Genomic DNA, 27,872 nt, shown 5'->3' with positions numbered 1-27,872 from the left:
GGGGACAGAAGGAGAAAGGTCTTTGCAGATCTCTCATCCTCCTTGCTTTGCTGCAACTCTGACAGAAGGGAAATGGCTGAAGGGGACCAGAGGGTGGACAGAGGAGCAGGACAAGGGCAGGACTAGGGGCAGCCAGATGTACTGGGAGCAGAGGACAGAGAAAAAGGAGGGGCACAGAAAGCACAGCAACCCAAAGGTAGTCTCACAGGGCACCAAGCAGAGCAGCTCAGGGGAGAGAGGATCCAGGGGCAGATGTGGAGGAACAAAGGGGATCTGAGGGTGCATGGAGGGGAAGGGAGGTTATATGTGGTTGTACAAGACAAATGAAAGAGATGCAAGAGTGCATGGAGGAGACCTGAGGGCCCGTGGAGTGGAACGGAAGGGATGTGAGCAAGCGCAGAGGGGAACAGAGTTGACCTGAAGGTGCATGGGGGGTGGGGGGTTGGGGGGGAAGCAGAAGGGTTCTGAGCACACAGAGGGGAACAGAGAAGGACAGATAGGAACCAAGCCCACCAGAGGGGAACAGAGCTGACTGATGGGAAACCAGGAAGGGAACAAAGAGAAACAGGGTGTACAAGGAGGAGACCCATGCAGGGCTGCTGAAGATGGCTGACTACTTGCAGAGGGGAGCACATGTGGGTGGGAATATTCAAGCTTGGACGGACTGGAGATGTGCAGGGGAAGAGGACCAGGGACAACCCAAGGATGGGCAGAGAGAAGTGCAGAGAATCTGAGGGTGCCCCAATGGGAGCTGAAGGAGCATGCCTGGGGTGGGGGGAAATGCAGGCCCCCCCCAATGACAGCAGCCCTAGGTTTCCCACACATGGGGTAAACAGCAGCAAACACAGGGTGTTCCACAAAGCAGGGATGACCTCTGCAACGGCAGTGCCCTCACCTGCCAGGGCACAGTCCCATGGCACCTAGCAGGACCTAACAGCTCCCATCAAGAGTCCAGCAGCTCTCAGGCAGAGGCAAAGTAATGCTAAGGTGAGTCCAGGAAATCCTATTAACAGGCTAGAAAAAAAGCAGAGACCAGGTGCTGGAGCAAGCACACATACAACATAGCTCAGGCAAGGCTTAGAGACCTGGTCTGGAGCTTAAATGGGACTCCTGGGCCATGGGTGGGAGGGGGGGGTATGAGATCCGAGGTGAGGCTGTTCAGGGCAATTAAGCTTATTAGTGCCCTCAGGGCCCTGATTACTTGTGAGGGTGCACAGAAGGGAAAGAAAGGGCTTTGAAATGGGGGGGGCCAGCCACAAAAGCTATGCCATGTTTCCAGATGGGGACAGGCTCAGCTCTCTGCCACACATCCACATCTCGGTCATGGCTGCTCCTGCTGCACTTACTTACTCACATTGCAGCCTTGGCACCGGTGAGCTGGCTGCAAAGGAGCCAGGTGCAACCCCAACATATGTGTGCTAAGCCTGCACTGAGTCCCCAGTGCCAGGCCTGTACTGGTGCAGATTAACCCCCCCGAAACGCCTATCACATGGCTGTGAGCTGGCTCCCCCTCACCACCTTGCTCACTAGCCCCCACTATGCAGAGCAACACTGCTGCTTGGTTGCCACCCTGTGTGGTGGACAGCAGGGCTCGTGGCTGTGTCAGGGGCCTACTTGCTCCTGCGTCTCGGAGAGGGGGGGGACTGGGGGTGCTCCAGAGAGTGTGACTGGCTGGCTGACGCTGTCCCGGGCTGGATCAGCCCAGCAGCTGTTTGCCCAGCTGTTTCTAAAACCCTGCAGGGGTGGAGATTTGGTCCTTTCTCTCCCCGATTCTTCCCGCTCTCAGTCACTCTGGAAGCTGGGCTATTTTCCCAACATTAGATCCATGATCCTGTTGCTGCCCGTCCTTTGGGAGGTGGATGCTCTTGACCCAGCCTTGACAATCTTCTCTGTATGTGTTTCAGGAAATTTTCACGTCTGCTGTTCCCTCAGCAGAGACAGCACTGGGAATACCAGTAGGGAAGGTGATACTGGGAGGCAGAGCACCTCTGGGCCGACCCTACCCTGCCATGTGAGGCAGAGAAAGCCAGCATGCAGGGTGGAAGATAGCAGAGTGCAGGGGAAGGATGCTGGGGTGCAGGCTGGAGGATATCAGGGTGTGGGGTGGAGGCTAGCAGACTGCAGATTGGAGGATAGCAGGGTGCAGGGTGAAGGATATTGGGGTGCAGAGGGAAGACTGCAGGGCAGAGAGTGCCCGCTGCAAGGAGGCTAGAGGTATGGATTTCGTACATCCCTGTGCCACGCTCCTAGCCCACCTGTGGTAGCCCTTCATGAAGCCAGCCAGCTCCTGGCAGAGCCCTGTAGTGGGGTAACCCTTGGGCATTTTGTACATGCAGGGGAGATTCGGCCATGCTGAGCGCCTTCTGCATCTCCTAGTGGGGACTCGTGCAGCCAGCAGATCAAAAGAACTTATAAATTATATCCCCATGTCCAGGTGCAGGTCTCTGCACTCAGCGCTGAGCCGAGTGATGGTGTTGCTGCTCCGCAGCCAGCAGGGCCTGGGGTGCCCAGGAGCTGTGGCCAGGCCTCGAAGGCAGTGCATGAAGGGCAGGTGCCGCCCCTCAGCCAGGTCCCGCGGGGCTCAGGCTGCCAGGGCTCTCCAGCCTCCTGTCCACGAGCCCCAGGTCTGCCGCTGAAACCTGTCCCATACACCGCAGTGCCGCCAGCTCCTCTGGGTGCTGAAGAAACCCTTCTGATTTCCATGCAAACAACTGCAGCGACAGGAGGTCCAGTCTCTCATGAAGGTACAAGCCTGGGCTGAGACTTTGCCAGCAAAAGGGCAGCCAGGAGCAAGAGGGCACTGGCTCTTTTGTTGTTGTGAAAGCCTTTTCTCAAGCCTTTTCTGCCCGCCACCCTCACTAGCAGGCGCGTGGTGGCAGATGCAGGCACGCCGTGGGTGCGTGCACCCAGGGGTACGTGCGGCCAGTTGTGCGGAAGGAAAGAGCCATTGCAGACAAGCCAAGTCAGCCATATTTATTGAGAACTTTTGTGGAGGGATTAAAAATATTTCCACTAGATCTATAAGAATTTATAAACCTATACTCTTTATATACTTTAATAAATGCATTTATGACTGTCATGCAAAGGTAGGTATTTCTGTAAGAAAATAGCAAGATAAAAAAGGAAGTTGAAAGCATTAATATACCCTGGGTGGGTCCCTGCCGTGAACACGGCAGGAGAAGGGACCCCTCAGGCTTGTGGCCGACTCAGGAACACAGGTCATGCGCATGATGGGCATTTCCCCAAATGCCCTGCGACATCTACGCTGATCCTCAGGATAACCTCAGTCACCTTCAAGCCGAGTCATGTGGACTATTGGGACGCAAACCTCTCAATGGGCCTGAGGAGTGCTGCTCAAGGCTACCCAGGAGGCTTCTCCCTGCTCCTGGCCCTGCCAAGGGACAGGTAAAGCTTACCTGCATGAGCTCACTCCCCGTGATCCCACTGCTCCCAATTCCTGCCTCCCAGCCCTTCGGGGCCACCTCAGCCCTTCCCACAGCCTCACCATCTCCTTTAGTCTTTCCCAGTTACCAAGCAGGGAGCTGGGGGAAGCCAAGGTTTGGAGGCCGGATTGGGCTCCTTTGCTCCTACGGCATGGCCCCCCCGCGCCCTGGGGCCGTGGGTGCCAGCAACGCCCTGTGGCCTCTCATGGCGAGGTACAGGCCAGGGCTTGCCGGCGGAAAGCACACAGCACTGGGGGAGATGGGGCAATGGGAAGCCACATGCACTGAGTAACACAGGAACACGAGAGAAAAGCAAGTGGCCCCAGAGGCTGAAACACCCTGAGAAGGATGGCGCAGGTCCAGGCTGCACCCATAGCACCCTGCTCTGGGTAGGGAAGTCCTTGCCCAGTGTCCTCCCATGAACAGTCACTGTCTCAGCCCCTGAGACAGCGCTGATGCTGTCTTGCTCCCTGCCAGGCAGGTGGCCTTTACCAGGGTCTGTCCACCCACCCAAGAGCCCAGCCAAGGCCCTGCTGAGAAGGGCTGTCCCCTCCAGCATAGCTCAAGAGATTTGGACCCTGCTGCATGGCCAGTCCCAGTTCCCGAGAGCAGTGCCATTTGCTTCCCTGCAAAACCTCGTGCAGCCTAGAGTTCTGCAAGGGTTTGCTGGGGTGTTTCCAAGGGGAGATGCTTGGTGGGGACATAGATTCTACTGAGGATCCAGGGCTTGACATAGCTCTGGGCACCGCTGAGCTTCAGGCCCTCCTCTCGCTGGTGCTGGCAAAAAGGCAGACAAGGGCTGATGTCCTGGATCCTATCCCTGGCTAAGATGCCCCTCTAGGCCCTCAGTGTCTACCTAGGGAACCCTGCCCACACTCTGGTTCCTGCCCAGGAGCTGGTATCCCTCCCTGTCCAAGTTGAGCCCAGCAGTGGGAAGGATACGCAGGCTGCTGTGCTCCAAGCCACAGGAGGGGATCGTGCGCTGAGGCAGCTCCCAGCTCCAACATCAGCCAAGGGAGGTCGGGACCACCCCTGGAAGAAGCCAGGAGATGGGCAAGACACAGTGCAGAGCAGCAGCTGCCCTGGCTGAGGTTTCGGGAGCACCCAGCAGCAGACGCTGTGCACCAGCCTGCCGGGGCTGTGCTCCTGCGCTGCCAGAGCCAGGGGATCCCCAGGCACTGCTGCACTCGAGGGTATCTTGCAGAGAATCCATGCAGGGGACACAGCCCCTGGCCAGTCCAGGGAAGAACTTTGCTCTCCAGGCATATGGCACCAGGCTGTGGGGTTTCGGGGCTTGGACTGGTCCTCTCACTTTGGCCTCCATGTTACCTTTCCTTAAGTCACTGGCCAAGCTCTCCTCTGTGTAAACCCTGTAGCATGAGTGGACAGCCCAAGGTGGGATGGAGACAGAGCAGTTGTGTGGGTGGCAGAGGGAGCAGGATGGCTAGGGTACCAGCAGCTGCCCAGCACCCCTCTGGGGAGCTACGCCAGCCTTCGGGACATGTTGGGCCTGTTGCCTGCCTCCCCGCAAAGCCAGGTCAAAACGTGCATCCTGCCAGTCTGGCAGCCCACGGGGTCTCAGGGCAGGGGTAGAGCAGAGAGCAAGCGCTGGGCTGTGAGATCCACGGTAAAACAGAGCAAAGACCAAGGCAGCAGGGACAGAAGGGACCGCTCAGGAGGCAAGCGGCACACAGCACGGGCGAGACGACATGGCAGCCGGACAGGACACAGGTTGGTGGGGGGAGGCCTGGGATATATGCCAGCCGGCAACCCTGGATGAATGAAGCCATGTCTCCTTGATATTCCCAGAGGACAAGCATTGCAAGATTCGATAAGGCGATACTGCAGCAGCTTAAGGTGATAGGTGTGTTGTTGGTACCGAGTTTCCTAGCTTGGCTTGGACAGGATGTAGCGTGATGTAAACATTTCCGGTCTCTGAGTGGGGCAGGGTTGGAGGAGGAGGAGGAGAGGGCTAGTGAGAGTCCTTCATCTGTTTCTGGATCTTCTGGAGCATCTCCTGCATCCGTCGGAGCTGGAAGGGATGGGAGCAATGGGAACCAACAGGACCTGGCATCTCCCTGGGGACCTACGCTGTGAGCTTCCCCCAGGCAGTGCCACCTCCCTCTGAAACATATCTGAGTCAAACCTCCCAAGCAGATTTGGATCAACAAAAGCTTGTTTTAGGAGAAAGTCTCAAATCCCTCTCAAATGTCTCCCCACCTTGACTTCATGGCTGAAGGACCAGCCGCTGGCAGGATGCCACAGACAGAGTTTCCCTTCTCAGCTGTGCCACTGCGGAAGCTGGGGACAGGGCACAGGGACGCTGGCCGCAGGGGGCGTTTGCAAGAGCCACTGGGTCTCAGAGGAGCCCTGCCCTTTCCCTCCCCAGCCTGCCCTGCACTCACCTCCTCATCCTTCTCCCGGATGAGCTTCTCTGTCTCAGAGTCCGGCACCGCAGGGATGACAGGAATGGGGAAATCTGTCCCGCTCTCCCTCGTCAGCTTGCTGCAAGGGGCAAAGAGAGAGAAGACAAGGGAGTTTCTATAGCCATACCACAGAGGCCATACCCCAGCAAACCCTACTTTCCAACCCTTGACGTTGCATAGCACAGGGCTCTGAGGCATCAGAGTTGGTATGGCATTGGGGGATGCCTGAGCCCAGGGGCAGGCATGGCTCTGTGTGGCCAGAGGTCTGCAGCCCTGCAGACCGTAACTGGCAGTGTGCATACTAAAAGGTGGGGATGAAAGGTTTGGGGGATCAGAGGCCCCCCTGAGCACTGTGCCTGCTCCCAGGCCCTGCAGAGCAAAAGAGATGGCACCAAATTGGTGGGTCACCCAAAGAGCTGAGGTTAGAGCACATGGACAGGCAGAGGGACTGCAGCTTGTTCAGCCTGGAGAAGACAAGGTAAAGGGGAGAGCTAACCGCTGTCTTCCTAAAGGGGGTTACAGAGAAGATGGAGGCAGACCCTCCTCAGAGACATACAGAGAAAAGGTAAGAGACAATAAATGCAAGTTGCAATGAAGGAAACTCCCACCAGACCCACCGAGAACACTCCTTCTCACAGGAGTGCTGCAGTCCTGGGATGGGGCTAAGGGAGGTGGTGGCATCTCCATCCTTGGAGATACTCAACACTCACCTGAACAACCCCTGAGCAACCTCACTCAGCTCTGGAGTTAGCCCTGGTCTGGGCAGCAGTTGCATGGGAAACTCTAGGTGTCCCCGCCAATCCATACTTTGATGACGCTCTGACTTGCCCACCACGTGGGAATGAGTTTGGTTATGGTCCATGCTGTAACACTGCAGTTCAGGAAATGTCCTACTTGAGCAAAGGCTGGGTTCGTACTGTCTTTCCATCCTACAAAATAAGCCTAGAAGACATGGCTTTGCATGCCTGCAAGTTTGGCTCTTCCATCAAGAACAAGAGCTCTGGGGCAGATCCAGGTCCAGGCTCTTCTCTAGATCAACCAGGATCTTGTGGACATATGGAAACAACCCATGTTACCCAGGAGAATGTTTGTTTCCTTGAGCCAGCAGATCTTGTTGATCTAGTAAAGAAAGGGATGTTTCTGTCTCACTGGCAGCTCTTGTCCTCCTCAGTTACTGTAATAACTATTGCAGCCCTGCAGGTGCTGGGCTTTGGGGTGCCACATGGCCAAACTGCACAACAGAACACAGACTCTGCAATAGCACAATGTCACATTACAAAATTCAGAGTAAGATCTCCAGGATTCCCATCCTGGGGAAGAGAAAAAAAAAATTCTCTAACTCAGCCGAAAAGCCCACGACAGCATGTCACCAAAACTGAGCTCTCCTTTCCAGCTTGCATCAAGCCATCCTCACAGCAAGCGCTGGTTCCCGTGACTCAGAGCAGGAAGAGGGCCCCAGGGCCACCCGCGCAGCATGGTGCTCAGAATGCCTGGATAGCCAGATCCAAGGGCTCGCACCCAGCACGCAGCAAATCCACCCCATCGGTTTTGCTGCAGCAAGCTGGGGAGGAGGTGACATCCCAAGGCAGGTGCTGGGCACCTGGCACCCCATGGCCTCTTTCCTTAAGCACCCGAGCCACATATCATCATGTGGACCTGAGCCTGCCACTGGACTCCTCTCTGCCCCTGCTCTCATTTCCAGGGATATCAGTTCATTTACCAATACCAGACTTGATTTGCAGGGCCAGAGTATGACCTGACCTTGACTTTGGTTCATCTTTGGCACTGCAAAGCATCTCCTGGCTTCGCACAAGAACTTTGGCCAGATAAGGTGGATGCTTTAGTCTCTCTGGCCTTCCACAGCTCCCCTGAAGGCAGCCATGGTTTACTTCAGAGCCAGATAAGGGCAGCACCTGCATCTCCCGCACAAGACTGGCTGCTGCAGCCCCATCTGGGCTGCAGTAATATCCATGGCCAGACAGGGACCAAGCCTTGGCACCGGGCACTGGGTGAGCCTGCAGCACCCCATCTTGCTCATCAAAGGCATTTTGTTTCTGCCAAATATTTTTCTTCTGATGCTTTAAAAATCTTTAAAACTCAATGCTTCACATTTTTCCCAGATCTCCAGTGTTGTTGCAGGATGGGTTGTAATGATCTTGATGGAGCGTGACCATCCTCTGGCCAGCCATTTCCCAGCAAGCTTTGAATTTGCTCCATGCTGCTTTCACCAATCATCAATGAGGAAATGCACTTCAATTAATGTGTATCCCCGTGGTAGAAGCTCTGGGCATCCTGCTTGGGGCCACTCCGCTTAGACAGGAGTGGAGCAGACTGAACTGATCATATCTCCTACGAGGACCGCACGGGAAGGGACCCGTCTCCTTGCAGCCATCAGCTGGGTCCTGCCATAGGCCACACATTGCCCCAGCAGATGACCCCATAGCTGGGATGCCATTGTTGTTCCTAATGATCATGCAGCATGCTGCGTGCTGCTGCTCTTTCGCCAGTGTGAAGAATAAGCCGCCTCTTTTCAGTATCTCTGTATGCGAAGCTTAGCTGCAAGATGCATGAGCCACTTCTTGCACAGGCAGGCTATCCCTAATCTGCAGGATCCCAACTGTAGTAAGGTATATCCAAGGGTGCAAAGGCCTTTTGAACCACCTTGGACATCACTGCCTGTTGTTGCCAGCCTGACTAAGCTGTGATCCTTGCCATGAGGGCAATTTCGGACCCAGCTGTGATCACAGTGAGCTCATCCTCCTCTAGACCATGCAGCAAAGAACAAGCAGCACTTCGTCCTGAACAAGGCTTGATTTAGGCACCGAGCATGGGTGGAGTGGCTTTGCCAGCTCACAGAGAGCCAGGATGGGCAAAAGCAGTGCCCACCACAATCTCTTCCTAAAAAGAACAGCAGCTCCTCCATGCAAGTCTGCCTACATTGGTCTCCTGAGCACCAAGAAAGGCCCAAAACAGCACTTCCATGGGCTCTGGTGCAGCGGTGTTGGGAGCACTTGCTCTGCGACATTTCCCTTGGCCAGCCTTTGGGCTGGGAATGGCCAGCTGCCGCGAAACACCCTCCCTGCTTTGCAGACCAGAGCACAGGGGCTGTGGTAAGTACATGGGAGCAAGGGGCCAGGTAGCATTGCAGTCATGCAGCGGGGCTATGGCAAACCCTCAGCTCCTGTCACCCGTGCCAGGAGCACGGGTAGGGAGAGCAGTGACATTGCCTAACCCTGGGCCAAATGCCTCGAGGACATCTGTGGGCCCAACACACACTGTCCACCCACCTGCCTGCGGACTGAGGAGGTTGGGTACGCAGGGCCGAGTCCTCGCACAGCCCCTGCTGATCAGCTAGGCTGCACTGTGCTGCAGCAGGAGCAGACCAGATCCAGGCCCAGTCCGTGAAGAAGGCGATCAGCCACCTCCAAAGCCCTGCCAACTCGAACACCTGGCTTGGCCCAAGCTGTCTGCGCTCCTTTTTCCCCTTCCTAGGTGCTGGTGGGGCTGCATCCCGCCATGCTTTTCCCCCCTCACACCAGGGCTGCCCCTCTGAAACAGGCACCGCATGGCCCAGCCCTGACATGGGCCCCTCAGTGCCAAGTGCTCACGGCTTCCCACTCCTCCGCTTTGGCTGTCGATGGGTGATGTTGGCAGGTGGGCACCAGGACAGCGGTGCCAGGCAGGAGTTCTGTCCCCCTTTCTAATCCCACCGTGCCTGGCTGAGCCTGGGGATGAATCCCACCAGAAGAGCCGCAGCTGGGTCCTGGCACCCTCCTGGCGCTCAGCCACAGCTGCGTTGCCTGCAGGTGCTCCCAGCACCCTCAGGACCTCAGTCTGCATGGCATGGGTGCCCCTATCTATCTGCCAAGCTCCATCTTGGCTATGGGAAACCAGAACTTGCAGCTGCCATTTTGGGCAACCTGGAGGACCTGCGGGCAGCGGGCCACGGGGATTACTCTTCCCATATGTCCCTGCAGAGGCAGGCAACGTCCAGCCCAGCTGCAGGGAGCAAGACAGCCGCCTATGCAGCCCTGGCACCCACCAGAGCAGAAAAGCTGCTGACCACCCATAGCCAGGCCGGGGTTCGGCCAGGGTGTGGGCTCCCTCCTCTGTGCAGACACAGAAGGACCAAGACAGCGTTTGATAACAAGTACTTTATATAGCGTCCAGCAGGACACAACCCTGTGACACACATGAAGACAGAGAAGGGCCAGTGGCAGGGACGAGGCTGGCCCCCTGCCACTGCGGTCCTCGAAGGGCACTGCCAGGCTCAGTCCGCGGAGCAGTCGGCACAGCACAGCCTCAGCGCGGAGGGATCCCTCCTTCTCCCGCAGCATGCAGCAAAACAATGCACATGGAGAGACAAGCTTAGACGTGCCTATCACTGCCAGAAGCTGCTCTGCATGCGGCCTTCAAACGCTTACCTGGAGTCTTGCCACCCTGCTGGTTGTGCCACAGGGTGCCACTGGCACCAGCGCAGCTCACGGAAGCACCTGCCTCCTTGCTCCACAAGGTGCCTGGAGCTGTGCCTGGCACAGACAGCCAGGCCTTCAGCCTCATGAGCTGGGGATTGGAGCTGAAGGAGCTCCCATGGCTCTCACACTGCTCCAACACCCATCTGCTCACCAGCACCACCTGGGGCCCTGCTTTTTGGGGGTTCCCATGGGTTGTGCCACAGCATATTGGGGCCACTAAGAAGGATGGCAGTGCCTCAAATCCAGAGCTGGCTGCCCCCACCCCATGGAGAGGTGCATCCCACCTCCAGCTGCTGCAGAGCCACCGAGAGGGCTAAGCCATCCTCCATCCTCTCCCTGCTGAGGACCAAAGGGGCATGCAAGATCTCTGCTGCTGTCTCCATCCTGCTCAAGGGAGGACAGGCTGTGGGCCGTGCTCACTCGCACCTGGGACAGCCTCGGCCCCACCGCCTGGGCGTGATGCCCGGACAGAGGAGCCACCCCCCGACTTGGCTTGCCAAGGGCACATCGGCCACTTGCTCTCCTCCTCCTCCTGCCCTCAAGGCACACAGGGACGGAGGGTGCCCCTCACTTTCAGAGTGGCCCCTCAAGCTGGACCCAGCCCAGCTGCAAGGCAAACCAACGCTGGCCTAGCAGAGGCACCCCACCATGGTACCAAGGCTTCCTTGCCCATCACACAGCAATGCCCAGTGCAGGCACGGTCTGTGCCTGGGCCAGCTCTTTGCAACACGGACACCACAGATCACCACCTGCGACAGGCCAAAGACATGCCCGGCCTGGGGAGACTGAGCAGGCCCGAGAAGAGGAGATGATTCCCCACCCAGCCCCATGGTATGGGCCCCACAGCCCCACTCCCAGCATAGACCCCCCTCCCCTGTCCCATACTTGCGGTTCCTCTCCTTCACCACCATGCGGGTCATGCTCTGGATGCACTGAGTGCGGTAGTTCTCATAGTGGGTTTCTCGCGTCACGTCCTTGAGGTCCTGCATGTGTGTCCTCACCAGCATTGTGCGCAGCTTCACAAAGTCGCAGTGGGCCGGGTTCTCCACTGCAGGGAAGCTGGGGTTAGAACGTGATAGCCAGCCCCTGCATCCCCCAAAACCCACTGCGGTGGAACAAGGCAAGAAGAACCTACTCTGGAGACTCGCACAGCAGACAATTAGGCCAGATGGGATGGTGACACTAGAGAAAGCAGACTGCTGCTGTCTGCATGGAGAAGGGGCACGTGGTGTCCCCATGCCCTACAACTCCCCGAGGGCTGGCAGGGCAATGGGGGCAGCGCCAGGAGCATGGTCTGAGGCACAAAGCTGCTGGGTCCTGCCACAGCATTACCTTCCACAATGCCCCAGGGATAGAGCCGCCCGCGGACACGCCGGCCTTTGGCCTCCACGACTGTGTTGCTGCCGATCACAGCGAACGGGATGCTCTCCTGCAAGAGGACCACAAGGTTTAGCAGGGCTCAGTCCTACCCATTGCACTGCCCACGGCTCTCAACCCCAGGTCCCTTCATACCCTGGCCTCTGCCTATCCAGCACAGATCTGACAAGATGACTAGGAACCCTGGCTATAGATAGCCCCAGATGGGACAGCAGTGGTCACAGCACTGGTTTCTCCACCCCACACTGATCCTGCTGTTGGCCACTTGGCCAAGCTGTGGGCAGGGAGCTGCAAAGAGTCCTGAGGGTCCCCCAAGGACAATGTGCCCTCCCTCCCTGGGCCTCTGCCCCCCAAGAAGGGGGTGGAGGAGCCTGACCAACCTTCAGCGCCTGGTCCTGCAGCTTGAACTCCTCGTCCTCGTCTGAGTCGCACTCAGGAAACTGGTAAATGCGGATCCCGTAGTGTTCGATCTCTTCCCGGATCTGCACACAGACAGCCTGGCTGACGGACAGGGCCCTGGGCCCTCGGAAACAGGGTGGGAAATGCCACAAACAGGGCGATATAGCCCCAGTGTGCCTTCGCTTGGCCTCCTCTTACCTTGTTTTTCTTGCGCTCTACCTCAGAGGGTGTCAAAGTGTCAGCCTTTGCCAGGACAGGCACGATGTTCACTCGCTGGTGCAGAGCCCTCATGAACTCCACATCCAGGGGACGAAGGCTGAAAGGAGAGCATGGTTAGTGCCGCCCTGCAGCAAAGCCTCTTCCACAAACCAGCGCAGCCATTGCTGCAAGCTTCCCTGGGAATGCTCAGCACCCTCAAGCGTGCTCTGCAGCCACTTGCTGCGCAGGGACGGGGAGGTCGGGGTTGCTCGTACCCATGGCCAAAGGGTGAGATGAAATAGATGCAGCAGTGGACACGGTTGTCCTGGATGTTCTTCCGGTTCAGGCCACTTTCATCACGGAAATACTGCTCGAACTGCTGGTCGATGTAGTCGGCCACGGGCTTCCAGCTGGAGGGACAGGAGGGGTTGCAGAGAGGTGAGGTAAGGTGAGGATTGGTGGTGACCCCCAATCCTGCAGGACCCATGGCCTTCCCCAGCCCCAAGCTGTCCAGGAGAGACCCTCTCCCTGAGTCCCAGGCCCCATCGTGCTGTTTCCAGGCTCAACATCCCTTCCTATGGCTCAGCATTGCTCCCCAAGGAGACGAGCAGTGCAAGCCCAGCCAGCCCCCCCCAGGCTAGCAGGATCTGGCCGTCGAGGCAGGCAGTGGTGGCAACATGACCCACTAGGTGCCCAGGAGGCTCGCAGCACTGCAGAGCATCCCTTCCTGCCCACATCCCTGACTCTCAGCTTTCAGGCTGAGCGGGGGTGTTTGGACCTTGGACACCTAAATGGCAGCCAGGAGCGCAGAGCAGAGGGGTGCGGGCCACAGGTCAGCCCCTTTCTGGGGAGGCCCGGTGATGCTCTTGACCCCAGACGCAGCAGTTGCTGCCAGCAGGAGGATGCTGGAGCCATTCCTGGGCAACAGCTGCCCCAGCACAGGAAGAAACCTAGGTGCTGCCCTGTCACAGGCAGATCGGGGTAGATCTGTCAGGCTAAAGGGAGCTGGCGCCCAAAATCAGCATGAGAAAACCTGCGGCTCGGTGCAAGCTGGGGAGAGGCAGGGAGAGATTTTAGGAGCGGGACCCTGGAACAGGCCTGGGGAACTTTCCTCCAAGCTCACTCACAGCTGGAGGCTGGAAACCTTTGGTGTGATGGTCAAATCCTGCTCTGCTCCAGCCTGTGCCCCTTTTGGGTAGATGCTCCCAGCACCTCTTTATGCTTTGGGGGATGGTGGCTTCGGCTGCGTCACAAATCCCTTCCTTTGAGTTTGTAAGAGCCAGGCCCTCTCCAAGAGCCAGGCCCCAATTTCAGGAGCTGTCTTATGTTAGAGCCCTGCATGACTGTCTCTGCTAATCCAAAACAGCATGGAGGAGCAAGTGCTGAGCTCTGCTCCCAGCAGAGCACATCTTGTGATGCTCCCCAGCCACCCAACCCCACGTGGCCAACTACCCTGCACACTGCAGGACTCTGGCCCTCTTCACGTACCCACTCAAAGCCACCCCCCCTCACATTAATGGTGCACCACACCCCGTCAACACCCTGCATTGAGCCCTGCAGCAGAAACCTCCGCCGTCACGCTGCCCAGCAAGGCCATGGCGCTCTCAGCAGGACACACCATTCGGTGTTGTTCACGGCGTCCCCAAAGCCTGGGGTGTCCACAATGGTCAGGCGTAGCTTGACACCTTTCTCTTCGATGTCCACCACGTGCTTGGTGATCTCCACTGTCTGTGTGATGCGCTCTGGAAAGGCAAGAGAAACCGCCACAGTCTGGGCAGCCCCTGGGCAAGGTTGGGGGGGGGGGGGGGGGGAGGCTGTGTTTCCATCTGCAGCAGGATGGAGGCCAGACTGAGCCCAGGTTTGGATGCACTCAGTCTCAGCCCATCCCTTTATCCCCTGGAGACTTTTCCAGCCTGGCTGTCCCTGCCGTGGTCTGTCCAGCAGCTTCCTGCAATGTAGCCATGCCCAGGACTGCCTGGCATGTGGAGGAGCTGCCCAACCGAGCCCTGTGTGCTGGCCTGTGCATCATTCGGACGCATTTTTGAGCTGCAGACTGTGCCTCCTGGGGTCAGCAAGGGAGGCTAAGCAAGAGATGCTCATCTCTGCACTCAGTGGGTGCAGTCGGGAGGTTTGCCAACACAGTACTCAGTGCAAATCGAGGCAGGATTTGCTGTCACAGTGGGAGGACGATGCAAACGACAATGGGTATTCCCAGATGCACTGGGAAGAGATGCCCGAGAGCCACAGGAGAAGCCACAGCCTGAGCATTACCCATTTGCCTCCTGTGCAGGGGAGCTGCAGGGGCTTGGGCTGTTTTGGGCCTTGGAAGAGCAGCCCAGGGTAGCTGAGCAGCTCCCATGGAGCACTGTCGTCCAGCACAGCTAACGTGGAGATGCTGAACGCCAGCAGGATGTGCCACGCACCGCTGCTGAGAACAAGCCCTAGCTGTGCATAGCGAGGCCCAGAGCCCTCACCCTTGCTGTCCAGTACAGCCCATGGCACATCTCGCAGGGCTGTCCCACTGCCGCTAGCATCCTGGCAAGGAAGGGAAGGGCTCCATCACACAGCACAGCTTCTCCAAAAACACTCTGGTGCTGACTGCTAGACCCTACCATCAGCTTAACCTCAGAGATCAATGTCTGCCTTGCCCTGAGCCTGAAGCAGCTGCTTTTCCATCTCCATGCACTGGGAGCGGAGGGAGCTTCTAGGTCAGAGACCGCAACCATCAGGAGTTGCAGGATGCCACCAGACTTCTGATGTCTCTAAGGTCCCGGTCCCTGTGTCCAGTGCCCCTTTACTCGCTGCCGACTCCTGACTCGTCTCCCATGTCACAGCCTGCAGCAGCCTGGATGTGGCTCCAGCTCCAGAGTTTTCAAAGTCAGAAAAGCCCACTGGATCCCTCATTTTGAAAACATGACTAGGAGAACAAGAATCCAAGCTGAAATCCCCCACACCATAAGCACTGCCGTCATATTAGTTCCCCCTACAAAGCAAATCCACAAATAAAAATCCCCTGGCATTTTAGCAGCAAGATTCAATTTGAGACTCGAAGCCTGCACATGAGGTGGATTTGCTGTGCAAAAAGCCCTTCTGTCCTTCCATCCCAAACCTGTTGGAATGTGGCAACTTCTGCTGAAACTCCAGCCCCGTGCTCTGGCCGGCCACAACAAGGCATAACAGACTGTCAAGCTCTAGAGGGTTTTGCAAAAACTGGTTTTCTATCCCTCTGACTTTTGGGAGCAAGCTCAACCCCAGAGTGAGGAGTGGAGGTGTTTGAGGAAGCTGGGAAAGCAGCACAGGTATCCACTGGAGCTGGACCTAGTGCGGGTGATCTGCTTCACTTCACTCCTGCATCTCCATGCATCCATATGTGAGTCCCCATATCCTGGGGACTGCATGCACATCCCTATGACCCTTTCCCCTCAGAATCCTATGCATGTCCCCATGTCCCTGTATTCCTATGAATACTCCCAAAACACTGCATGTGCACCCACATCTGTATGCATGGCCACAAACATACATACTGCTTTGAGCTTAAAGCAGCTCCTAGCAACAGAAACAAATTAAGTAGCCTTCTCGAGCCCAAGGTGGGGGTCGAACCTGTTCAGCTATTTTAATACGAAAGCCCACTCCAGCTGGAGTAACCGGCTGTGTGGCCTCCGCCTAGACTTCAGTTCAGACCTGGACTCTCCCCAGACTCCCGGGTGTTCAGATCTCAGGGTTTGGTTTGGGTCCATCTGAAAACCAGCAAGCTTGGGCTTGTTTTCCCACTGCTTTGTGGCATGGGACAAAGCCCCGTGGGGGGGAACTCATGTCGCGGGGCTCAGCGCTGCCAAGGATGAAGGGCCCAAGCTCCTATCCAATAATTTGGAGTGCTACCTCACGCCGACAGGCAGCTGGCAAAACGCCGCGTATACTTTTTCTTTTAATAAAGCCCAAAAGAGACAAACACAGCTTTTCATCGGTAATGAACTGGAGAACCCTGGCTGGGTGCAGAGAAGAGCTGTCAACTCTCTGATTGACGGTGCTGGAGGTGCGAACGGAGACGAACAACTTCAAAACCCGGCAAGATCCCCACCGTGATAATCAGAGCATTAAAGAGGCACCCTGCCTCGGGCTGTGAATATGCAAGTGGGAGCTGTACCACCTGCCAGAGGCCCAGAAAGCTGGCTGGCCAGCACAGGAACAAGCCCATAGCTCACTGACGATGGCCCCAGCTGCTGGCACGGTCCCGAGAGAGCCTGGACAAAGACATGGGTTTCAGCTGGCCCATCAGTAATACTGAGGCAGCAGTCTGGGTTGCCAGGAGGGAAGCAGCCTGTGTCTCTGGTGCTTCAGCACGGAGGGGTGCGTGGAAGGAGGCCATGCACAGGCACTGGCCGGCACCTGCACACCTAGGCTCTGCTGCATGGTGCCAGTCGCTTGGTCCAGCCAGGCAGCCTCTTGCCCCAGCAGTGGGGTGGCCCAGGTTGTGCCCTCTTTGCATGCCCCAAAAGTGCCTCGCTGAGATCTCTCATCTCTCTTACCTTCAGCGTTAAGGAGTTTGCGATCTTTATACATGTCAGTGAGGAAGAGGCTGTTCACGAGGGTGGATTTCCCCAACCCGGACTCCCCTAGGATGAAGGGGAAGAGCAATTAGGGGAGACCAGGAGGAAATCAAGCAGGGCTGGAGGGATTGGGTCAGCCAGGCCTCAGGGTCACAGAATGGGATCCCAGATGGGCCAAGGCTCCACCAGCCCAGAAATATTAGTGAAACTCTGTGCACGGCTGTGCCCAGGATCAGAGGACACAACAGCACATCCACTCCATGACAGCAGAGTGCTAAAGTGGGCAGGAAAGAGCTTCAGGCCTCAGCTTTTGGGATCTGCACCCCAAACAGTGTCCAGGATCCCGTCCCCCCATCCAGTTGCCATGCCAGGCTTGGCCGCATGTACCTGCCACCATGAGTGTGAAGTCGAAGCCCTTCTTCACCGATTTCCGATGGACCTGGTTGGGAAGCGTCGCAAATCCCACATACTCCTTGTCATCCTGTAGGGAGAGGCAGAGAGGGGACGTGGGATGGGGGATGCTCCCCCATCCCACCCCCTGCTCTCCCCATGCTGGAAGACCAGCTCAGGGCTGTTCCACTCATGGGCTGGCCAAAAGGCTCACAATTCCCACCTCCCTCTCCAGCCACACTGCCGAGCAGGCTCCAGCCCCACAGAGCCTCTCAGCTGGGGCAAGGGCTGCCTGAGCAGGTGGTGGCCGAGCAGACACCATGCCCCCAGGCAGCGCTCCCAGCTGTGACACTGTGCGAAGCTCTGCAGGACTGCCAGCTCCTTGCGGCATCGGGTCTGAGCACTGCAGGATAAGGCCATGCCTGGCAGAGACCCCATGCCCTTGGTTTTGGGGGTGCAGCTCCCGTCTCCAGGAGGGAGCATCCTCCACACCAACTCCTTCAGTGCATCCTCACTGCCTCCCTCCTCAGCTCAGAGATGCTCCTACCTCAGAGGAGTCATAGGGGTCCAGCTGGCCCCAGGGGCTCCGTGGCCGAGAAGGGCTCGGCGGCGTGGGTGCTGTGATGTGCTGCTGAAAATCCAAGGGCCGAGGCCGAGAGAAGGGCCTGGCATCTTTCTCGTTCACGGGGTCATCAGCAGGCGCCCTGCCTACACTGGAGAAGGGGTGACCGGGACCCGGGTCCCGCCTGCTCTCCTCGGGCTCCACTTTCCGAAGGTTTTCTCCCCCAGGGTAGTCCTTCAGGAACTGGGCCAGCTCTGCCTCGTCCGAGTCTTCCTTCAGGAAGCGCTTTATCTGCGCAAAAGAAGGGGCCAGGATGGAGAGGAGAAGAGAGGAGAGAGCGCATGGTGAAGGCAATGCCCAAGGCAGGCATGCTGCCCCATGGCACAGCCCCACACCACCTGACTCACCAGTGTCACAAGTCCGAAGCCTCAGCTGTCAGCCCCATGCACCGTGAGGGTGGCTAGGGGAGAGGGGCACCTCAGGAGAGAGAGGGACGCAAGCACACAGAAGGACATGGCCTCTGCCCAGGGACAGGCGTGTGGGTAGGAGCAGGACAGGCTGGGGTGCGTGGTCCCATGCATCCCCTGGGGTGGCTCAAACGCTTACAGCTTGCTGCACGGGGATCTCAGCTGGCTCCTTGTGCTCCGGGGGGCTGGGACAGGGACCTCCCCCTGCGGCCCCAGGGGGAGCCTGGGCACCCTGGCGTTCTTCAGGGTCTTCTGGGCTAGCCAGAGCCCCCGTGCACACCACTGCCTGTTTGGAGCATGGGGTTGGCGTGCGCCAGGGAGGATAGAGAGAGACCAAGAAGAGAGATGAAAAGCAGCGAAAGAGGACCTGGCCGGAGTCCAGACTGCTGGCTGTACCAGGGAGGGAGGAGGGCCAGCCGGCAGGGTACTCTGTAGGTACCTTGTGTACCTCTTGGTGTGAGTCCCCAGTTTGCACGTGTCTGTGCACAGGGGATGGTGGAAGGGGCTCCCCCTCACCTCTCCTCGCGGTCCCAGGTGACAGCCAGGGCAGGCGATGTAACTCGTGGCCATCGTCTGCCCACATGTGCAAAAGGCTCTGGGGGCAACCGAAGGCAACAGGAACGCCCACTGCCTCCCTGCACACCGGCACCCTCATGTAAAAGAGCTGGGGGATGAGCGTGACGAGCAACCTCATGTTCATACTCACACTCTGGCTCCTCATGTGAGCAGGGTCCCCAAACCCCATCATGTGGCTTTGCTTGCACCCCCCTTGCCCCAGCACGGCTCTGCCCAGCAGCCAACAGCCATACCAAGCTGAGTAGCGGGCGCAGCCCCACCAGGCTGCATCTCCCACGGCCGGGGACCAAGCTGGGCAGCATCAGCAGGAAGGAGGGCTGGGAGGAACTGAGTGCATCAGCCCGGCGAGCTGCCGCGAGCCAGCGGCTCCGGCTCTGTGGCTCAGGGCCCAGAACAAGCTCCCGGCCGGGGCTCCCGCAGTACACATGGAGCTGGGATCTCACCACATCCTGTTTACAAGCACTCAAGGGAGGAGAAGCGGTCCCTCAAGGGCACGGCCGGAAGCTGCTCCCACTGACGCTGGGACCGTGCCCAAGGCACGATGGAGACCTCCTACCCGGAAGCACGCGGCATGAGCTGGGCTCACTCCAGGGCCAATGCCCCATCACCTCTGGTTTTAGGGCTAGGAGGAGATGGTGATTGCCAAGAGATCCCTGTCTGTGGGTCTCACCAGGCCTTGGAGAGCCCCCAAGCCTGCACTTCGGGGTCCTCCACAGCTCGGGGTCTCAAGCTGAGACCCCTCCGCAGGGACACATGTCTTCTCCCAGCCTGCGTGCCCGCCCAGGGCTCAGCCCTGGCTCCTGCGACTGGCTCCGTCAGAGACAGCACCATCAAGGGCAGCCGTGCCGGAGGCAAGCCAAGATGCACACAATTAGTGGGCTGGAAACAAGGTCACGCCGCGGCTGGGGCTCCGCACGCTCACATGGCTGCCCTGTTGCTCCGCTTGCAGCGTGGCGTGCACACAGCCTCCCCAGCAGATGGAGGAGGCATCTCACCAAGCAGAGATGCCCCCGCGCTGGGGAGCTGGCGCGGGCCCCGCACTCCCCTCTCCCAGCTCGCGCAGATCAATAGCGCTCAGCGGGTTTGTCTAATCACAGCATCCTCTCCCACGCGCCCCATGCGTCCGCTCTGCCTCACCGACCTTGAATGCCGAACCAAGCCTGCGGGCTCAGCACTAGCCTCCCCGCTCTCCCCCCGCAGCGCAGCCCTGCTGGGCCGCTGCACAGGGCTGGGAGATGACGGCCACCACCACCAAGCGCTCGTGGCCCCAGCACCTGCCCCGTCCCCTCCACACTGCTGCTCCTCCTGCAAGGCTCCAGCCCTTTGGGAGCTCCCCCATCGTCCCCCAGCTGAAGCACAGAGCAGCCCATAGCCCCGCCGATGCCACGGCACAGAGCATTTATGCCAAATCCTTGCTGCTCTGCCCTTGTGCATCCCGCAGGCAGGGCTCTCCATGCTGCGCTGCCTAGGGAGCGTGAGCGGGGACGGGTACTGGTGATGGAGCCTTCTCCAGTCACCTTCCAGCCCGGTGCAGGACACCTCCTCACTGCAGCATCCTGCCTGGGGACGCTCCAGGTCCATAGGTCCCTCAACCCACTCCTGCCCCCTCTCTTGCCCCAGCCCGGGTCGCTGGAGAAGCAGCTCTCCCCTGTACCTCTCGCTGATGCTCCAGCTCAGGGCAGGTGGCCATGTCGGAGCCCAGCGTCACCCACAGCCAGGAGAGGATGCAGAGAGGCACTGGCTGTGGCTGAGGCTCGGGAAAGGGGATAGGGAGCAGCATTAGCATAACTCCACCCTGCGCAGGCACAGCGGGGCCTGGGCGCCCACGGCTCTCAGGCACCTGCCTGGCACGCAGGGCAGCAGCACAAAGAGGGCAGCAGGCCCCGGTGTCACTGGGCTGGTGCTCCTCTGCCCTGCAGCACCCAAGACAGAGGCAGGGATGCCAGGACAACCAGGTACAACCTCCTAGAGATACTAAGGGGCTGCAGGCAGGACCAGCGCGGGGATAGGCAGGACTGGGGGGCACAGCTTGACCAGGCGGGAGAGGAGAGGGGAGCCCCCAGGCCCATTGGCATGGGCAAGCAGGCTGCAGCAGGGAGCAGAGCTGATCCTGGCAAGCTGCACGGGTGGCCATTGGCAGCTTGAGGCTCTGCCTCTCCTGCCATGCTATGACCCAGCTGTGCAGTGGGAGAGCAGAGGCTGAGCCATCATGGACCAGCAAAACACTAATGGCCAGGGAGTCCACGAGGCAGGTCTAGGCTGTGTGGACATACAGGAAGTAGAACCGTGCTCCCGGAGCACCACCACCACCTGGTTTGAGTGACCATGTGTTGGCTACAGCGCAGCAGGACATTCAACCTGAAGAAACATCTCCATCTCCGTCCCGGCACACACCTGGTCTACTCCTGCTCACTAACCCTGGAGCACCGAGCAGCCACCCCAGCAGGGCCTCAGAGCCTCTTTGATGGGAGAAACCCAGTACATTCCCACGAAAGCCTGTTTGACAACTCAGCATTTTCGCATTCAACGGTTAAAGCTTCCCCACTCAACTCCAAGTCATTGCTCTGGCTGCTAATGAGCCTAATGGGACTGGCGGGGAAGGACTGGACTCCCGCACTGTGCAGCTGGTCCCAGTCCACCAGGAAGAGCAGCAGAAGGGCTGAGGATGATGACACAATGGTGGGACACCCACCCTGCAGGTACAGGGCTAACATTAAGTGCTTTAAGTGCCCTGCTGAGCTTCATCCTGCGAAGGATAGTCGAAGGCAGGGCAAGGAGGCAGGAGGCTGAGGGTGCATCCTATCAGTAGAGGCTTATGAACCCAAGTGAAGTGCTGAGCAGAAGTGGCTGGCATTCTGCAGGGCTAATCGAGGCTGCAGGCTCCCTGGTAAGTCCAAGGCTGCAGTTTCTGCTTTGGCTTTCCCAGGGTTATCCTTGGAAAGGGTTAAAGGAGCCCAAGGAGGAGTCTTGGGGCTCCAGACTCCAAGGAAGGCAGCTCTGAGCTGTCACTGCTGGGGTTCGCCTCAGTCAGCTCAGAGAGTGATTCACCTTGATGCATGTCGAGATGCATTGAGGCAGCTTAGGCAGAGAGCAGGGCTCTGACTGCGTTAGAGCAGGGTTCATTCGGCTGCTTAAGGGCTGCATTAGCCAGAAAAGTGCTAAAAAGCTCTGAAACACTGGCTTGTTCTGGGGAGGATATGTGGGAAGATGGACCGTGAGCCTGTGTGATGCAGAGACAGGCCCAGGAGAGGCCAATGCTTCTGTGCCAAGTCCTCTGCACCGCAGGGACGAGAACTCCCCAAGGATAAAGGGTCAGGCAGGAAGAAGGGCATGGGGCCATGTTGCAGGGCAGACATGCTACCCCCTTCAACACCCCAGGGTGAGAGAGAGGGGAGCCAATTGCACCAGGTAGGAGGACCACAGAAATACCTGCCTACACAGGGCTGAGCATCCCCATAACCCATCTAATCCATCTTCCTTACCCGATCTTGCTGTCAGCACTCCCCCTGCCCAGCTTCAAAGTTATCCACATGCTGGTAGTGGACACCCTGCTGCTTCCATCTGGCCTCAGCCGTTCCTGGTCAGCATGTCCTCTCAGAGCATGGCTATACCATCCTGTGGCACCCACGGCTCTCCCTGGCTTTTCTTCCATTGAGGTATTTAGAGGCAGCAGTCTGACACCCATCACGCCGCCAGCCTTTGCGGTCTTTCTTCCCTGTCCCAGTCTGCAGCACGCAGTCTGCACAAGATCAGCGCCTTGGCTGAGCTCTGCACCCTAGCCGAGCTCTGAAACATCCCTGCAAGCACACAGCTTTCCTACAGCGGTCACATACATCCACATCTCTGCTCCCAGGCAGGAGGCTGAGCACTGGGCCTCTTAGTCCAAGAGGACCCTCCAAGATGCCACTCCAGGAAAGAGAGGGTTCCCAGCCATTCCAGGGCCAGGCACCAGTTCCCTAGGTCAGAGAGCCAGGCTGAGAGGCAGTCAGGACCTGGTTCCTATCTTATCCTCTGCCCCACCATTCACGGCTGCGTCCAGCCTCTGCACGGCTGGAGGGCACTGGGCCAGACCTGGGCAGCCTCTGCAGCGGGAGAGCACAGCAGGACATATAGCTTCCCCAGCCTGCAGCACGCACCCACAAAGCCTCTGGTCAGCCAGCTCGCACTCAGCATCCCCATTGCCATCCAAGTGACCGAGTCCACAGCTGCCCCAAACTCCTGATGGGAGCCCACCTGCGAACAGGGATTTACTGTAACGAGAGCCTGTCGCTACGCCAGCGCCCTGTAAGAAGATTATACATGCCGCTGCGCACGGGGAGGCCAGCTGCCACGAGCCTCCCTGCCTCTGGCAGTTACTGCCAGGGCTGTCACAGCCCCGGTGACTGGGGCAGGCAGCTCCTGCCTGGAGGGATCCGTGTGAGGTGGCGGCAGGTGGCAGTGAGGAGGCGACGCTGCTGCACAGCCACCGCTTGCGCTCATGCTGCCTCCTCCCTGCCTCCCCTCCCGGCAAGAGCCCCCGGCCTGTCACGCTGCATCCCAGAGAGCTGGAGCGCACCTTTCTACCGTGGCGACAGCTCAAGGGCTGCGAGCAGAGAGGCTGGCAGCTGTGGATGAGCAGGGCACTGTGGCACAGCTTCAGACAGCAGCAGGCAAAGCCTGAGCTGGGCAAACCACCAGACCCACATAAGCATCTCTACACCCTGGCTGCTCCCTGCCAGCCGCTGAGCTTCCTTGGGTGGTTTGAGAAAGCTGTGGGCAGCTTTCGTGTCCAGGACACAGGCTCCTGGCTTCCAAACAACCCGTGCACTCCACGGGAGGCCCCAAAGGCCCCAACACTGCATCCCTGTAGACAACATCACACCATATTTCTGCAGGCAGACAGAAGGAAATGTCCCCACTTAACGTCAGCCCCATAGCCGGGCTGTCCAAAGCTCCCCCGGGGCTGCTGGGAGTAAGTATGTGTCCTATCTAAAGGTAACCACTAGCTGTGCTACCCCTAGCACAGCCCACACTGCACCTCCGACAGGACAGCATCCAAGGCAGATGGGACCAGGAACAGCCTCCTCAATCTGGCAGACCTATCCTATGCCCTGCACATCTTCAGACCTTCAGCAGCTCTTAGCAAGGCAAACCATCTATCCTGCCCTTTTCCTCCTGCAAAACAGGCATCCATTGCAACCCCTGAAGGACCAACTCCAGCATCCCACCAGACAAACTCAAGCAGTCAGGTACCGAGGCTACGTGTTACTCTACACCTCATGCTGCAGCAAGAGGTTTCACAGGTTAACTCCATCCCAAGGAGACAAGCCATGCTCTTGCTTCTAAGGGGCGAAAGCACAGCAGTCCCCTCATGGCCACAGTGCCAGCACACTGACCCTCCTTGGTGCTGCCTTTTCAGGGATCAGCCCCTGGGAAGCTCAGCTCTTCAGGAGCCCTTTCCCCAAGGGTATTCAGCACCTGGGCTGTGCTTGCTCTAACCTGCCTTCAGATGAACACAGTCACCTACCTACTCCCTGGAGCTTTCAAGCACCTCCATCATATTTTAATCAAAGTTACTTCTTCCCAGCAATCACCTCCCACCCCATAGGCAGTGTGTCAGTTGAGAAACTGAGAATATGAACTGCAGCACCAATATCTGTAGGCTTTGAGCAGACTGGAGGAGCAGCAAAGAGCCTGTGTCAGAGCAGACAGCCTATTTAGCTGCTTGAAACAGGGAGAGAGGCTTGAGGGCACAGTCCTGAAGCAAGGCTGGGCCCTCCAGGGCTGGGCCATGTTTGGATACACGTTCAGGAAATACCAACGAAGAGCAGGGCTTCTGGGCACCCTAAGAAAGTGTCAAGCAGTAGCACTGATCCTGGGTCTGGTGTAAGAGCTATGCTAGCAAGAACGCAAGAGATGAGCTATTCAGACATAGCCCTCAGTGCAGTATTTCAGGAGCTCCATCTCTTCCCATTTAGGAAATCTTTTAGAAGCAGCCTGAATTGTCTGCAAGTATCTACATGGGGACTCTGGGATGGAAACCCACACAGCAGCATCTCATGAGCCACAGCCTCGAAGTCAGAGCCAGGCCTGTTCAGACTAGAAACAACACAGCATTTTAACAAGTGTCATTAATCACAGGAATAGCCCGTAAACAGTCCATTGTGGCAGCTCGAGGACAGACAAGATTCAGCGCACTAAGAGCATAAAGCAGCTCTTACGTGGCCAGGAGCACAGTTCAAGGGAGAGCTCACAGCAGCGCCAGCCGCCAGCACAGCAGCCTCGCAGGGGAAAGGGAAACCTGCCTGCCACCGCCAGCAGCTCTGCCCTCCACCAAAGGGCTGCAAGTGCTTTAATGCAGGAGCCACCCAGACACTAACACTGAGCCCACGGCCACAGCGGCGAGTGACTGCAGGACCTGATTTCTGCAGTCCTCTTCAGCTCAGAGCTAGGATCATTGCTCATCTCTGCTCAGCTCCTGCTACTCCAGACAAGCCTTCAACAAGGCTTTGCCCTGTGACCACTTTAAGAACAGAAGGATGCAGCACCGGCCATCTGGGATGCAGGAGAGCGCTGGTTCCACCTCTCCAGGGCCTCCAAGGTGTGCCAAGAGTTGTGCAAGCTCCGGGCATTGCCATACCTGGGCTCAAGCCCCAGCTCACCCTGCCCTACCACAACACTTCTTATTTCCACAGACAGATTCTTCATGAGCAGGTAGAGAGCCCGCTGCAACCTGCAAGGCTGGGACACAGCCTCTGGGATCCAAACACGGTCTGGGCAGAGGTGCCCTTTCACAGCTGCCTTTCAGAAGGGGGCTGCCCTCTGACTGCCTGCCCCCAACCCCGGCTAGCTCTGAGGACCTGTTTCCAAGCCTGGATCTGTTCATCCTCAAAGTTAGTGTCAAGCCTTTTGGGAAGGAGCTCTTAGTTAGCACCGAGCTGGTCTCCAAAGCCAGTTACAACATGCTCCCCCAGCTGCTGTCCTATCTCGTTTCACTCTGTCCCGCTCCGAAGGAATGCGCTGGTCCCAGTTCCCACAGTCGCTGCTCCGTGCGAAACGGCGCTGTCGGAGCCGCGTTATGCAAGACCGCCCCGCTCAGCCGTCCCTGCTCGCCTCGCAGAGCCCCTGCGCCACACCGCCAGCCTAGGGGATGCCAGGCCCCACGGCCGCTGAGCCCCAGAGGCACAACCTGCCCATCGCCTGTTAGGAATGACAATAGTCCCCACAAAGGGCGGACGTCCAGACGTGCAGCCTCCCACTGGCTGCAGCCCCCTAGCTCCGTGCAAACCTCGGCCGAGAGCTGGCGGCAGAGCAAGCAGATACAGCGCGCTCCCTCTCCCATCCCCACCTCGGCCCCAAAAAGCGCCTCGAGGCCTCCCTGTGATCTGGCGCAGACGTTGCTGCTCCCTTGCGAGTGCAGCCCCGCACCTGTACCCTGCCGCCTCTGAAGAGGGGAGCAAGCAGAAGTAGGACAGGATGAGCAAGATGCTGCCAACTCAGGAGAACGCTCTCTCCAAACCCTGTTCCTGCACAGATCTGTAGCCATGAAAGCTTTTAGCTGCTCTGCACTTTGCCGGTAACTGCAGAGGCTCCTCCAAACCGCAGATATGCTCAAAGCGTGTCTGATCCTCCTCACACCGCCCCGGGGAGGGGGGCCTGCCCAACCTTGCAGCACAGCCCCAGGGAGCACAGCTCTGAGGGGTGCAGCCCTGCCTGCCACTCGCAGAGGATGGCGTTTCACCCCCCATCCCCAGCCCTGCTTCCGACTGCACCCTCGCCGCTGCCAGCTGCTGCCAGAGACCCTGCAAAGGGCACCTTAGGGTCACCCGATGCTCTGCGTAGAGCAGACACAGGAGGCCGGGCTCCGTCTCCAAGTCCCAGCTTCAGGGGGGGAAGGGAGCTGGCTGAGACCCTTTGCACTGCCCAAGAGCAGCCCCTGCCCTGGCTGCCCCGCAGAGGCTCCTGCCAGACACACGAGGCTGTCCCGGCCTCCGCAGCCGGGCCCGCAGGTGCCGCTCGGAGCCCGCAGTGACCCCGAAGGCAGCGCCGGGGCAGCCGGCGCTCAGCCTGCCCCTTTGCGAGAGGCGGCCACCCCGATGCGGCAGCGAGGGGCAGCGTGCGGGACCCGCATCCTTCCCGGGGACCTCCTGCACCCTGAAGCCGGGCAGCCGGGCCCCGCGGCTCTGCCTGCGGCCCGGGAGCTCCGCGGCCGGGGCAGGAGCGGCGGCTGCGCCCGGGCAGCGCTGCCCTCCGCCCCCGCTGCGGCACCGGCGGGGCCCGGCCCGCTCCGCCCCCAGCGGCACCGTAACCTTCACGGAGGGCACCGGGATGCGCCGCCGCGCCGCGCCGGGAGCGGCCGCCGCCGCCCCCCCCGCGCCGCCGCCGCCGCCGCCGCCGCCGCCCTTACCATGGCTGCGGCCCCCGCCGGGCGCCGTCCGGGAGCGGCGGCTGCCGAGCGGCACGGCCGGGCCCCGCCGGCGCCACCAGCAGCAATAGCAGCGGCCGGGGCGGGGGCGGCCGGGGCCGGGGCGGGGCGGCGGGCGGGGCGCGGCGGGGGCGGCCCCGCGGCGCCCACCCCGCCGGGCACCTCCACCGCCGCCGCTGTGGGGAACCGGCACCAGGCACCGGGTGCGGGGAGGGGGCACCGAGCACGGCCACCGGCGCTGGGCGCTGGGCATGGGGCGCTGGCACCAGCCCTGGGTGCTGCACACCAGGTGCAGGGCAGCAGCACCAGGCGCCAGGTACGCGATAGCAGCACCAGTACCGGCTACAGGGCACGGGCACTGGCTGTGGGACAGCTGCTACTGGCCACTGCGCACCAAATACAGGCCACCGGCACCGGCCGTGGCAACAGAAAGCAGGTATAGAGCACCTGCACTGGGCAGCAGCACTGGCACCAGGTACCGAGTACAGGGCACAGGGAATGGGAGCGGCCTCCTGGCAGTGGGCACCGGTACCAGGCATTGCACAGCAGGTACCAGGTGCCAGGCAGCAGGTACCATGCGCTGGGCGCTGGCACTGGGCAACACACAC

The 27,872-nt window shown here is 59.1% G+C and overlaps 1 protein-coding gene across 2 annotated transcripts; it reads right to left on the bottom strand.

The window, feature by feature from the left end:
- Window positions 1-2,959: 2,959 nt before the first annotated feature.
- On the bottom strand, window positions 2,960-27,348 carry SEPTIN4 (septin 4). Of its 2 annotated transcripts, XM_068909876.1 has the most exons (12): window positions 27,247-27,348; window positions 17,803-18,108; window positions 17,253-17,346; window positions 16,845-16,931; window positions 13,937-14,060; window positions 12,594-12,728; window positions 12,319-12,436; window positions 12,102-12,203; window positions 11,677-11,773; window positions 11,230-11,392; window positions 5,849-5,948; window positions 2,960-5,475 (listed from the first exon to the last, which is right to left on the bottom strand). In XM_068909876.1, the coding sequence occupies exons 1-12, from the start codon at window positions 27,247-27,249 to the stop codon at window positions 5,416-5,418; spliced, it is 1,389 nt and encodes a 462-aa protein (XP_068765977.1). In that variant the 5' UTR covers window positions 27,250-27,348; the 3' UTR covers window positions 2,960-5,415. The 2 variants fall into 2 exon arrangements, with proteins under 2 accessions (XP_068765977.1, XP_068765978.1); XM_068909877.1 differs by lacking the exons at window positions 2,960-5,475; window positions 5,849-5,948 and adding an exon at window positions 10,009-10,191 and having other exon boundaries at window positions 27,247-27,337.
- Between the last annotated feature and the right edge of the window lie 524 nt (window positions 27,349-27,872).

This window comes from Struthio camelus, chromosome 16 (assembly GCF_040807025.1).
Source record: "Struthio camelus isolate bStrCam1 chromosome 16, bStrCam1.hap1, whole genome shotgun sequence".
Classification (NCBI taxonomy): domain Eukaryota; kingdom Metazoa; phylum Chordata; class Aves; order Struthioniformes; family Struthionidae; genus Struthio; species Struthio camelus.
This window is presented reverse-complemented; position numbering and strand designations above follow the sequence as displayed.